Source organism: Spermophilus citellus, assembly GCF_964194105.1.
Source record: "Spermophilus citellus genome assembly, chromosome: 6".
NCBI classification, from domain to species: Eukaryota; Metazoa; Chordata; class Mammalia; order Rodentia; family Sciuridae; genus Spermophilus; species Spermophilus citellus.
The window spans coordinates 144,807,047-144,820,740 of NC_138187.1; the positions used below are offsets into that span (position 1 = coordinate 144,807,047).

General features: G+C 32.2%; 1 protein-coding gene across 3 annotated transcripts in view; it reads left to right on the forward strand.

Annotated features, from left to right (window-relative positions):
* BRINP3 (BMP/retinoic acid inducible neural specific 3) overlaps positions 1-13,694 on the forward strand; it is a gene marked incomplete at both ends in the record, with an annotated part of 359,541 nt that overhangs the window by 172,321 nt on the left and 173,526 nt on the right. For all 3 annotated transcript variants that reach the window (XM_081299771.1, XM_081299772.1, XM_081299773.1), the window contains one exon: positions 11,039-11,229. In XM_081299771.1, coding sequence (XP_081155897.1) covers positions 11,039-11,229 — 191 coding nt within the window. The remainder of the gene's footprint in view (positions 1-11,038; positions 11,230-13,694) is intronic.

The window sequence follows — 13,694 nt, forward strand, 5'->3', positions numbered from 1 at the left end:
TGTGTGATTAGAGCATTTTAAAATATATGTGTATGCACATATCTTTGGGTCAGCTTTTTTGCTGTAAAGACCAAAAGACCTAACAAGAACAGTTAGAGAAAGAAGAAGATTATTTTGGGCCACACTGTTTAGGGTCTCAGTCTATAGATAGCTGACTCCATTGCTCTGGGCCAGAAGTGAAGCAAAACATTATGGTTCAAGGGTGTAGCAGGAATATAGTTCAGGGCATGGCACCAAGAAGCAGAAAGAGACTAAGTTCAATTCTTAAAATATATACTCAAAAGGTATGCTCCTCATTGACCTACCTCCTCTAGCCACAGCCTACTGACCTACAGGTACCACCCAGCTAATCTCATCAGGGGAGTAATGCACTAATTAGGTTAAGGCTCTCATAACCTGATCATCCCACCTCCAAATTTTCTTGCACTGTCTCACACATGAGCTTTTGGGGAAGACCTAATACATAAATCATGACATACATATACTGTCATGGAGCCTATTCACACACACACACACACACACACACACACACACACACACCCATACTGTCATGGTTTATATATATACACACACACATATGTAAAAGATATATAAGCTCTAGATTACTGTATTCAACCTATTTTCATATACCTGTGTCAATTTCATTGGCATAATCATAGAAATGAAAACTTGGGAATTAATGGGTTAAGAAAAAACTTTAAAGAAAGGAAAATAAATATTTTCTGAAGTTTGCTATCCTAGAGAATCATGAAATAAATGACAATGAAGGGGAAAATGACTACTATACTTATATTCAAAACTAAAGGCATACTCGTATTTCTTAAGATTAATTTTATCAGTTCTCTCCCTCTCTTCTGCAAGCACCTGTGTTCTCTCTCTCTCTCTCTCTCTCTCTCTCTCTCTCTCTCTCTCTCTCTCTCTGCTTCTCCTTCCCTTTCTCCCTCCCTTCCTCCCTCTCTCCCTCTCTCTCTCTTTCTCTGGTAAAGAAATTGAAAGATCTGAAGTTAAAGCACTGTTGCTAATTACTTGTAGTATATTACATGATCATTATTTACTAAAATGATTTAAAACCTTTTGTGTCAATAATAATGAAAGAGAGAAAAACTAAGATTAAATTTGCTAGTTTAGCTGATCTTTGTAATAGTGTTTCCAGCAAACAAGAGAAAAGATAAATGTTAAGTTGCAGAGTATGTGATTGTATTTTTTTCTATTTCTTTTATGTAGCACATTGATGAGGCAGATAAATCATATATCCACACTTTGACATATATGCACTGAGTTATCTATGACAGTTCAAATGCCCAAAATCTCCCTTAGAGAACAACTCAGGTCACTGACAAAGACAAATGTTTAAATTGGTAATAAATTTTATTGTGGTTCAGAGCCTCAGTACTTGAGTGTGGTCCATGGGCTTACAGCACCAATATCATCTTGGAACTTGGTAGAAAGGTAGCATCTCAGATTTTGTCACAGATTAATGAATCTGAATCAAAATTTCAAGAAAATGGATAGGTGATTTATATGCACATTAAGTTTGAACAGCACTTTGTACGATCTATATAAATTTCAAGTACACTCTACTGTTCCAGAAATCTCACTTCTGAAAATTAATCTCTCCAAAATAGTAGCAGAACTTTGTAACTATACATGCCAAAATATTTTTTAAAAATCCACTTAACATTGTTTGTAAACAGCTTCAAAATTAAAGAAATTTTAATATTTTACTCAGGGTAGATTCATTGACACCTAATCTTAGATCTAGTTCTAATGCTTTTATTTTCCCTATAGAATTACACTATCTGTAGTGTTATAGGCCTCTGGGCAAATTTATTCAGAAAACAAAAATTCAGTCTTCTCTTGGAGGTAACTGCTAGTAATCATAGGTCCATTGCTTTCTCTCAGGATGCTTTGCAAAACATTTTTTAGTATAAATTTAGCTGTTTCTTCCCATATTACCTTGCAGATGGCAATTGGTGTTAAGCCAACGTGTCTATTCTTTTTTAGCTATCTTTATATATTTGGTTCTGAATCATTCCAAAAACCTATTTTTTTTCTAAGACTGCTTGTTCTGTAAGTCTATTTGCTTCTAAAATATAATATTTTCCTCTACAACACTCTATTAGTAGAATGATACCAGAATTGATACCTTTAACGTGTGGAAGGATGATGATGAGTTGGGAGTGACAAAGTAAAAAAGGAAACTGAATATGATGTCAAAAAGATAATACCCCAAATTTCATGGACTTTAAAAAAAGGAATAATGTAGTCTCTCATTGTCCAAACTGGGACAACATTTTAAGGTAAAATGTTTTATCAAATATAAGACCTACAATTACATTTAAGACATATTTGTAAGGTTTATTTATGTGAGAAAGATATTATCTCAAATAGCAGTTTTGACAATAAGTAAAACTCACACTAAAGCAAAATAGACATCACAATACGATTTTCAAGTGTGAAAAAGTTGAATGACAACGTGATATCTACCATAAATGCACACTTTTTTTTCTGGATGAAATGTATATGTGATAGATAAATACAAACACAAAGGCAGTAGCAATCAGAAAATAAATAAAATAAAATACAGCCAACCCATAAGAGTTAGCTTTGTTATAGGAGAATAAAAAAGGCCCCTCAGTGTATCATAACAATAGTAATTGCTATAATGTTATATATCAGTGGTTGTAAGTACCCTGTATTTCTACTCTGTATGACTTCTCATTCTGGAAATCAAATGGAAGGAGATGCCCCTTTGGAACATGCAATCCTCCTGGCAGAGGAAAAACCCAAGAGAAATGCAACTGTGATGCCTGTCAAAACTTATACTAGATGGAGATGCACATCTGGTACACTTGTATTCCACTGAACAACGCATTTTCCCTTCCAAAACCAGAAAGAAGGAAACACATTCATGAACTATCATAGTTCTTTATGGACATGAATCCATGTGTGTTTGTCTGTATCCATGATGGAGCAGTGAATAATTACAAAGAATAATACAGGCTACCACATCATTCTTATAGATTTAACCCTAGACTTATGTAATCATTCTATTGTCCATCATTTTTAAACTGTTTTTAGAATGTTATTCATATCCTTAAAAATATATATAAGTTCTGCAAATTATGATTCTCATAGACTCAAACAGATGATGTCCCCAGGACAGGGGGAAAAAAAGACATTTTAGTAAGAGTCACAGCATAACAGAAATATCTAGTCCAATAAGCTAATAAGGACATAACAATAAATCTCTGATTCCATTTGTTTTAAAGTCCTGTGATCCTCATTCTCTATGAAGTATCCTCAAATACGTGTTTTTATGTCCATAAACCTCACAGTTTTACTTGGATAAGACACAGCTGCATGATTTCTGTATAGAAAAATCACGGCTTTTTATATCCATAATCATTAATTCTTTTCACATTTTAACAGACTCAGAATATTGAATTGTTTTCAAAATCACATTTGATTTTTATAAAATATGTGAATATCCTTTGGAACCCATGTCGTACTTATGATCTACAGCTATTTTTTTTAATTACCTTGAAAACGATTTTTTAGTTGATTGAGATGTTAAATTTGAGTGTTGCATGCCATTTACATAGAATTCTAATGAAATTTTATAATTGAATACTTTTGAGAAATTTACAGTAAAAGCTGAGAATATACTCTCTCAAGACTGGAAAAATGTGAAGAATGTAAATATCACAAAAGCACAGTAGTTGTGTATAATTTTAAAAAGGGAGGGGAGTGGGTGGAGCTGGGGATATAGCTTAGTTTGTCGAGTGCTTGCCTTGCATGCACAAGCCCTGGGTTCAATCCCCAGAACCATCAAAAAAAAAAAAAAAACCACCACCAACAACAACAACAACAACAACAACAAAAAACCCCACAAACAAAAAACAGATCTCTTAGAGAGAGAGAAAAACCAAACCTATTCTCCATGTAGATTGAGAGGATTTGCAAAGAAATCTTACATATTTAACAATCTATGATTTCCTATATGCTTGTACTTTAGCACAAGCTAGCCAGCTTACATCAGCCAGTTGTCTTGTCTGTTATAAGTAAGGGCTTAAAACAGGGCATCCATAAAAGAACAATTGTAGTAATTTAAGCTTCAGCTTTAAGCTGCCTCACATGCTTCACTGCAGGGCACAAGGGAAGCTTTTCCATACATGGATTAATGTTCCACTACAGAAAAGAATCGTGAGCAATTTTGGAATGGATTCTCCTCATGAGGCTATTGGAAATGATAATTCACTACTCTCTTTAATAATCCATGTATCTTGATTATAAAATCTACTAAAAAACAATTTTGATGAAGTCTAGATTCCTGAAATGAAACTCTGTAATCTGAAGTTCTTGCCTATGAAAAATTTAAACCTCCTTGTTAACTGAGAGGTCCCAATAAAAGTAGGAAAAAAGATGAAATCAACATTTATTGTACACCTGTGTCCTGCTAGGTTCTATAGAGCAAATATACTGCTTAATTTTCCCAATTAATTGAGAGAAGGATATTCCCTCTGTTTTGGAGACAGGGATGTTAAGAGCACATGCATCATGTTTTGCACGATGATGATTTTAGATCACCATTTCCCTATGCTCATCTTTGCTTAAACGCATACTTGTTTTTCTTTCATATTGTTACAGTGAGGTCATTTCTGAAACAGTGATCACTGGCTCTTGCTACATATCACTTGACAATTTTGTCATAGAACAGACTAATATTTGAAAAAAACAATCTTAAATCAAGTCAATTTTTACTGACATTTAAAAAATAAGGGTTTGCTGCTTTCTTCCACTGGAGTGAAGTATGACTCACCTGGCGTCATGAAAAAGTTCAGAGAACTGTACTGGGAGAGCTTTACTCTTGATATGGCTACAGATCATTGAATTTGTAAAATAAGTGGAAAGGCAGGCTTCCATTCATCACAAAGAAGACAAAAGAGCTAAAATTACTAGAAATGTCTAGGTATGCAAAGAGTTGCTTTATATGATTCTAAAGAATTGTGGTGAATAAAACAGAATGATAGCATGCTGACAACTTTCGAATTCATACTGAGTTTGAATCAGAATCTGGACTCTTTACAAATATCTGTTCCACACAAGCTGCTCTTGAGGAGAGAATTACTATGCTTAAGTTACATAAGAGGAAACTGACTCTTAAGTAGTAACATTCAAGATCATTCAATCACTAAATTGAAGCAAGCATGAGAACCCAAATCCATTTGATGATAAAAATTGGAACAATTACGTCTAATTTATAATAACTAATTTTACATTTTTCTGTCTTCCAGGACTCGTAATCCAATGAAAGAATCTCTTCTAGTGGTTTAATTATCTCTTCTGCTCAATGACATATAGTTTTCAATTAATGTTTGAACATCTCCAGTAATGAGAAAATTCACTACCATACAAAGGGAGACTTAGTAAAAATGAATTTCTTCACATATTTAATTGGCCTTCTTGCATCTTCAGAAGGCAAAACTAATGTCTACTTAGTCAATTGAGACAATGTTTTGAACGTAATACATTACTGAGTTGAAGAAGACATTACATATAATTTCTAAAAAGGACTGGTAAGCTTTCTTTCAAATACAGAAATCTGTAGAAAACAATGAGAATGCAGCAAAATTGTACTTGGATGCTTTCTCAAAATTTTAACTATATTTTCCACATAGAATCATCTGGGAACTGAGCAAATCATGTAGAATTGCATTTTAGCCATAATATTAGTCATGAACTTACCAAGTAAGACATTTTATTGTTAATTAATGTGTTTTAAACCTGGGCACAATGTGCAATGAGAGTTGTGGACACTCATGCCACTACATTTTTTTTTCCTAAATGAATATTCAAACACCCAAAATAGAGAGATTTCTACAATGATTTCTGATACACTCATTTGTAAACATACACTGTGGAAAACCAGACCTACCACTTTTACTATACCTACTCACACTCTAAAGGACACTGTTTGTTGATTATTTATAGTTTTGTATGTCTTTAGAATATTTCCCCTAAACTGATTTGCATTTAAAAGTCTATGTTCTTACATAACTTGATTATTTTATGAACTCAATACACAATTAGGGACAATTAATTTTTGTGTGTGGCTTTATTTATTTATTTACTTATTTTTTAATTTAAGATTATCTTCTTAAAAGACTTTCAGTGCTTAAACCCCATGGCAAGGTATATCCAAAGGCATTACTTCATCCTATCTCCTTCCTCTCCTTTTAGGTGAATATTTATAAAAATATTTGGTTAATCCTTCCAGTGTTTGTTATTTTTAACAAAAAGAAGTGTGCACATATATTTCTATCTTTCTGTTTTCTTTTGCTATTTAAAAAGACCTCTTGTGAAACATTTTATTCATTTGACTTTCTTCATGTCAATGTGTAGATATTTATCCTTGCTTCTTTTTCCTGGCTGCACAGTATTTTTCCAGATGGCTGTAACATGCTTTATTCCTACTGCTAGGTGTTTGTATTGTTTCCAAATGCTAAAGACAAAACCATAGTGAGAAAATTATTTGAGTATTTTCTACAGTTTCTTTGAAGTAGATTTTGAAAAGTGGGATTGCTGAGTCAATTATTACAAACTATCACCAATTTTCCCTTCTTCTGAACTCTACTATTTTGCTATCCTACTGGCAATGTATCAGAGGGCTTGATTGCTTGCCATTTTCCTATATCTTTGTTTAGGTTGTCAAAATGTGGGGTGTTGGAAAATTCCAGAATAGTGAAATAATCTATAAATCTTTTGATTTATGTTTATTTTTATCTTTTCTTACCTGAGCATTTTTCCCTTTTTCTGTTTTCCTTTCTTAATATTGTTTTTCTTTTCTTTGAGTTTTTAGAAGCTCTTACAGTTGTGCAGAGATTAACGCTTTGATATTGTGTGTTTTAAATATACTTTACAAGTGTAAAATTTGTATTATTTATAGTGTTTTGTGATACAAAACATTCTGGTTTTACCTGATTTAATTAATTTTTTGTGACTTTTGGATTCTTAAATATGAGTGTTTTTCTCAATCTGTGTTTTCATATTTTTTTCTAGTAGTTGAATGGTTTCTTTTCATTAAAAGTTTATATCTTTTATATCTTGGGTATTTATCTTGTATACAGTCATACAGTTTATTTTTCAAATGACTATTTAAGATGTCACAGTGTCATTTAGTAAGTTTACCTTTCCCTAGTCAATTACTCCCCAGACTTATTTTATGCTAATTTTACTTATGTATTTGTTATTTTAAGGATTGTTTCCATTACATTTGTCTATTTATTCATATATTAATACTCACTGCTTTATGTACATAGATCTTTTAATACATATTCATATATGATGAGATGTTCTCACTCTCACTTTTAGAAATATTTTCCAGTAAATTTACTTAAGGAATTTTCCATTTATAATTTAGAACTCACCCAAGTAGTTCCAGGAAATAAAAACGACCTGCTTGTTTGTTAATCAGATTACAATTATATATTAACTGAAAAGAATTTGACATAATTTAATGTTGAGTATGGCTGTTAAAAAAAGTCATAGTATCTGTTAAGGACTATTTTGCAAATTTCAGGTTTGGTTGACAATTTTTCTAATATATGTTTTGTATTTTCCTGCTGTTTTAGTGTGTCTTTATTCATTAGTACTTATAATTTGTTAACAGTTGTATATTTAATTTGTAATATTTTAATTTTGACTTTTGCTTTAGTAAGTTTTGTTATAGTGTACAGTTCTTTGTCATTGATTTCTCTGAATTTTACACATGTGTAAACATATTGCCTGCAAAGAATCAAAATTCTAAGTATTGTTTCCTTACTTTATTGCTCTAATTTGCAATAAGTTTATATTATTTATAAAATTATATTTCCATTTTGGTATACTTACTTTATTTAAAACAAGAGTACCAATTGGGGATATGTTTGTCTGGTTCTGATTTCTATTGGAGTACTTCCAGGATTCTACCATCAAGTGAGATGTTGGCTCTAAAGCTGAGGATCACGTTTTATCATTTTAAAGATAACTTATTAAGTCCTAATTAGTCAGTCAGGAATAGTTATAATTATCCATCAAATACAGTTAAGCATCATGGTGGTCAGGATTTTTTTATTTTTAACTATATTATTATGTTGAATTGATAAATATTAATAGTTTCCTAATATTGAACCATGTGTGTACTCACTGGGATGATCCTACTGGGTCATAACATAAGAATTTCAAATTTAAACTTGGATACTATTTGCTTTTGCTTTATTTATGAATTGGAATACTCATAAACTATAATATAATCTGTTGTATATGTTTGTGATCTTTTCATGTATTTGTGCCAATTTTACAATGTTTATAAAAATGAAGTTGGAGACTGGGCCAGGTAGTGCATGCCTGTAATTCCCAAAGCATGGGAAACTGAGACGGGAATCTCGAGTTCAAAGCAAGCCTCAGAGACTCATTGAGACCCTATGCAACTCAGTGTGATCCTGTTTCTAAATAAAATACAAAATAGGGATGGGGATGTGGCTCAGTATTTGAGTGCCTCTGAGTTCAATCCCTTGAAATTTTGGCAAAATTTCTGTATGAAGTCATTTGGGTTTTTGGCATTTTGTGTTGGTGTTTGTGTGTCTGCAGGGGTTCGGTGACACCTTATTTGTAAAATGTTTTACACATTGTTCTTTTCATATTTTTTTTAAAAAGTTTGTTTTATTATGTGTTTACTGTGTCAACTCTTTATTGTCTTTTCTCTCCTACTGAAAAAAATAGGTTTACTAGTTGTCATATTTTCTTGTTTTTCTTCTGAAATATGCTACTTTGGGATTTATAATTTCTATTTTTTAAAAAAACTCATTAACACCTGCTTTATTTCTTTAGCAATTGATTTTTATTTTACATAGTCTTGTTTTTGTCATATTTCCTTTAGTTTTAGTTATGTAGTTAATATTTTATTTTCACAATGTATGTAATGTGCAGTTAAGGTTATGGATATTTCTCTGAGCACTGCCTTAGCTTAATCCTTTATATTCTGGTGTAATGATTTTCTTGAAAATTTATAATTGCACTTTCATTTATCCCATATTAAAATATTATATGGATTCTATCTACATAGAAATCTTATTTTTTATCAAATTTTAGTTTTATATTATGGTAGTTGGTGAATGATACTATATTTGCTTTTCAAATTTTTTTTCAAATTTTTCTAATTTACAAAGAATTTATTTGTAATAAAGTTTACCATCATCTTGCACATGTTCTGTGTACTCTTGAAACTCATTCTTGAACATCAATTTATGAAAATGAGCTTTTTTTACTTCAATATAACTACTTTATAGTAAATTTTTGCCTCTACTATTAATATAATGTTCAATATTTACCTATAAGTTCTTAAGGACCAAGTTGTATAGAGCTCTTTCATCAGTTTTTGTTTGCTTATTGTTTTTTTTAGCCACCTCAAGATAAGATAGGTGTATTAAAGTCTCAAATATTAGCAGTGCACATCTATTGTCCCTGTATTTTCTGCTCTATGAAAAGTGTTATTAAAGCAGTTTCTCAGGTCTCAAGGAAATGCACACTTAGAACTTTTCTTTTTCCTCATTTAATAATTTTTGGCCTGAATTCTATAAGATCTCCTGTCAGAATTATGAGCTTTGTTTCCTTTTTATTTAGATTTTCCTTTTAATTTTAATCTTTCTGAGACACCCTTCCTGCATTAGTGATAGAACTGTGTTAGGAGTTCTTGGATCCACACAACCCTGTGATGTGTATTTGTTTTGGAATTATCTCAAAATGTGGCATAAGGGTGAATTTTTCTCATATTCAATGGTCATCCAATTTCCACACTATTTGGTCCTTTACTGGTAATGAATGATTGTTGGGGCTTTTTGTTTCTATAGCATTTTATATATACATCCTTTCACACTCTGAAGCTCCCACCCCAAAACTGTTCATTGTGCACATGAACTAATGCTGTCACAGTTAGACTCCCTTATTTCATATTCTTGACAATTTTTCTTTGGCTATTCTATTTGGCGTGTTTGACTTCTAGTGTGCATGTTAGGGTCCACATACAAAACTGGGAGTGTTATTTTCATGAATGCTTGTTGACATCTTACTCTGATATGGATGGACCTCATCTCTTAGAGACACAGATGCTCTTAGAACTGGCTTTATCACCTGAGCTATGTCATTTTACAAGTGGTGCCTTTTGTAAGATAGAGGGGAAATGTTAACTACTCAAATAGATGATCTTATTTGGCCTTTTATAAACTAGCTTGTCAATTTGTATATTGGCATAATGCCAATGGAACAGATGGGCTCCCAAGAGAGAGAAGCAAGCTTGACAATTACATGCAAGATGAATATCCAATAGTATAAAGTCTAAGGATTGTGAGTTGTTCTTATCTAACTTAAGTGACATGGATATTTTTTGTTAACATTTGAACACTGAAAAATGTAGCTGAATTGTGACATACTTTAAGTTTCACAATTGAGAATTCATTGCCAGTATCTACATTTTTCATGGAGTTTAGTGATTTCCATAGAGCTTATTTAATGTACTATATTTTAATACATCATATGGAAGGAACTTCTGAATTCTTTCATATATTTTATAACTATATATATGAATGAATAATTTCTGTACACTTTAAAGGTGCAATTGAAAACTTCTGTTTCTTCATGTTTCTGTTTTGATTGGTTGTTCAGTGGTAAAATATTTCTGGATTTATACAGTTCCACACAACTCTACCTAAGTTCATTTTGTAAAATCTTAATTTGCTTTTGTGCCATATGAAAGTTAGGTAAGTTTTACTACATGAGGATTTCAGCAAAATCCAGAGAAATTATTCTGCAAATTTATATTTATACTTGTGTATTTAAAACCTTTAACATCTCTGCCTCTTTTCTAGGTATTTGGAAATATTCATAAATTTTTTTAAAAATTACAAAAGTTTTTGCCTTCTAAGCATGCTCATTCATTTGCAGATAAATGAAATATGGTTTTATGTGGAAATGTAAATAATTTGAACTATTATTAATGCAGGAGAGGAGTCACTCACAATTTTTGTGGACAAGCGGAAGCTGAGCAAGCGATCGGAAGGAAGCGATACCAGCACCAACAGCTCTTCTGTCACCCTGGAGACCCTCCATCAACTTGCTGCTTCCTACTTCATTGACAGGGACAGCACTCTTCGGAGACTTCACCACATTCAAATTGCATCCACTGCCATAAAGGTATGAATGAGTTCATTCTAGCTTTGTCTTATTCCCTTTTTCTCCCATCTCCAAAATGCATTTCTAAATATTTGCTTAAATCACTGTTTTAAACAATCACATTACAAAAATATATTTTGCTTTTCCTTTTGGTCCAAGTTATGTAATATATTTAAGATGAAATCACATGCACTTTGACATAATTTCCTCCTTCATTATTGAGTCCTGGATTTTCATGCTCAAGAATAATTGAAATAAATATATTTGAATTTTCTAAGCTTACCCTGAGGTACACAGACTCATTCACAAAGTATATTTGGAAACACATTTATTGTAATGATATCAATTTTTTTTGTATTTTTATGGATTTTAATATTAAAAAAGATGGGATTTATTAGGCCCAAAGTTGTCAATGGCAAAAAATAACATCAGGAAATCCTGGTTTGATGTTTTTGAGATACAGTCAAGAAATTAAGTACTTGGTTGTAAATTTCTAAAAGTAAAATATATCTAAAACGAGTCACTAATGCCATATGCCTACAAAACTCATTTGACTTTATCTATACTAAAGCTACATTTACTAAATGTGAAAAAGGGGAAAATAACTATAGATCTAATTCTGAAACAAACAAATAACAAAAGAAAAGATGAAAGGCAGAAGGGAAGATAGAGAAAAGGGAAGAGAGAAACAGAGAAGGGAATGTGTGGTCTCTCAAACTGGAACAATAAACTTTTAAATATAAAAAACATTTATCTGGAAGTTTAGGTCAAATGTTATTTTGTGTAGCCAATAGTCATTGTTAAAACTATCTAAGCAAGACCCAGCACAGTGTGATCATAGATTAAGATAACAATGGCAAAATAAAATATAAAGAGCATCCCCTAAGCTCTTCAAATCTAACATTTTATAGTTAATGCTAAAAGCAGAACTTAAATAGAACATTTTGGTTTTTTTTAAAGTTAAAATTAATGTATGCATACTTTTCTCAGTTGGTTGAAAAGTTGCTTCAATATCTTCAAAAAGATACACACTGAGGTATAACTTTTGTCCTGGATATACTGGAAAAGGTGTTATGAAAACATCTTTAGCTTAAGGGTTATACAAACAATAATTCAAAGTTCTGACATGTGTGTCTTCAATATTATTAGTAGACAGGGCTGGGGAAAAGATTTCTGTGAGTGTAAATTACACAATATACTTAGTCTGCTTCTGACTCTAGGACTTTGTTGTACTGAGCAACCAAGTACATAAATAATATTTATGCTGTATAGATAAAAATATAACCAGCACAAATTTGGGTGTCTTAGTTAATTTAAAAATGTTGTAAGGTAGGATATTGTTAGAGATATTTAGCTTGAGGATGCTGAGAAGAAATAGACTTTCTCAGAAATCAATTTTAATGATATTAAAGTAACTTAAACTGTATTTTCTAATAGAAGAAAGCATTGTTGTAAGTGCAGTTTATTATATGGTTATTGATTTTTTTATTCAACACCAAGTAGAATTATAGAATAGAGTTTCTATACTAATACTAAGCAAGAAATATCCATGCACATTTCATGTCTAAACTTATGATTTGCAAAGGCACATTTTAAGGAGGCATGTTATTGCATAAAAGCATTGTTCTTAGACACTGGTGACACAACTGGTGATAGGAATTCACAGAGTTGATGCTCTACCTAATAGAAATGAGCCTCCTAAGGGAAGGGACTTTAATAGGAAGTGTATTATTAGGAGCAGCTCTGAAAAAAGACAAAGGAGTATCTTGGAATGGGAGTCAACAGCCTTACCTTGACAGGCACCAAAGAATGCCCTTTCTCTACTAACTGTGGAAATGAGATCCTAGGCATTCAGAGGAGGTATCTGAAGGTGTGTATTGAGTGCTGTGTATGGCAAGAAAGGAGGTGAGGTGGGCTTTAAATCAGGGGGAAGAAACAGAACAGAATGGGAATGATGTGGTGAGTTCTTAACAGAGGTTCATATTTGTATTTAATGGAGGAAAACAGGAAATGAGATGTGTGCTAGATGGCAACTACTTGGCTATGAATATAGGCATGAAAGTGCTCAGATGGGAAAGGGTGAGGAAGTGGTAATGGGATGGACAGGAGGTCACTAGATCTCTATGGATTTAATTTAGGTGTGAAGGGAATTCCTTTCTGAGACAGTTGTAATCACCAGACAGAACAGTTGACTGATGATCCTCCAGGTCAGGTTTAGCTGCAATCTGAGTTAACCTGAAGCATCCTAGAGAAGACCTCTTGCTGGTGTGCTGTGTTAAAGGAGGAACAGAGTTGACTGGTGTACTCCCACACTGCAGGTTTACACACCTCTTAATCTGTGTGCACACTCACGTTTGTGTGTTTTTCTAGGGAGAATATGTTTCCTTTTCTTTAAGGGGTAAATTAGCAAATACATCTCTACACAGATATATGATTTGCTATTATAAAATTCTAACATTCCAAGTGGTTCAATATAATTTAACAGG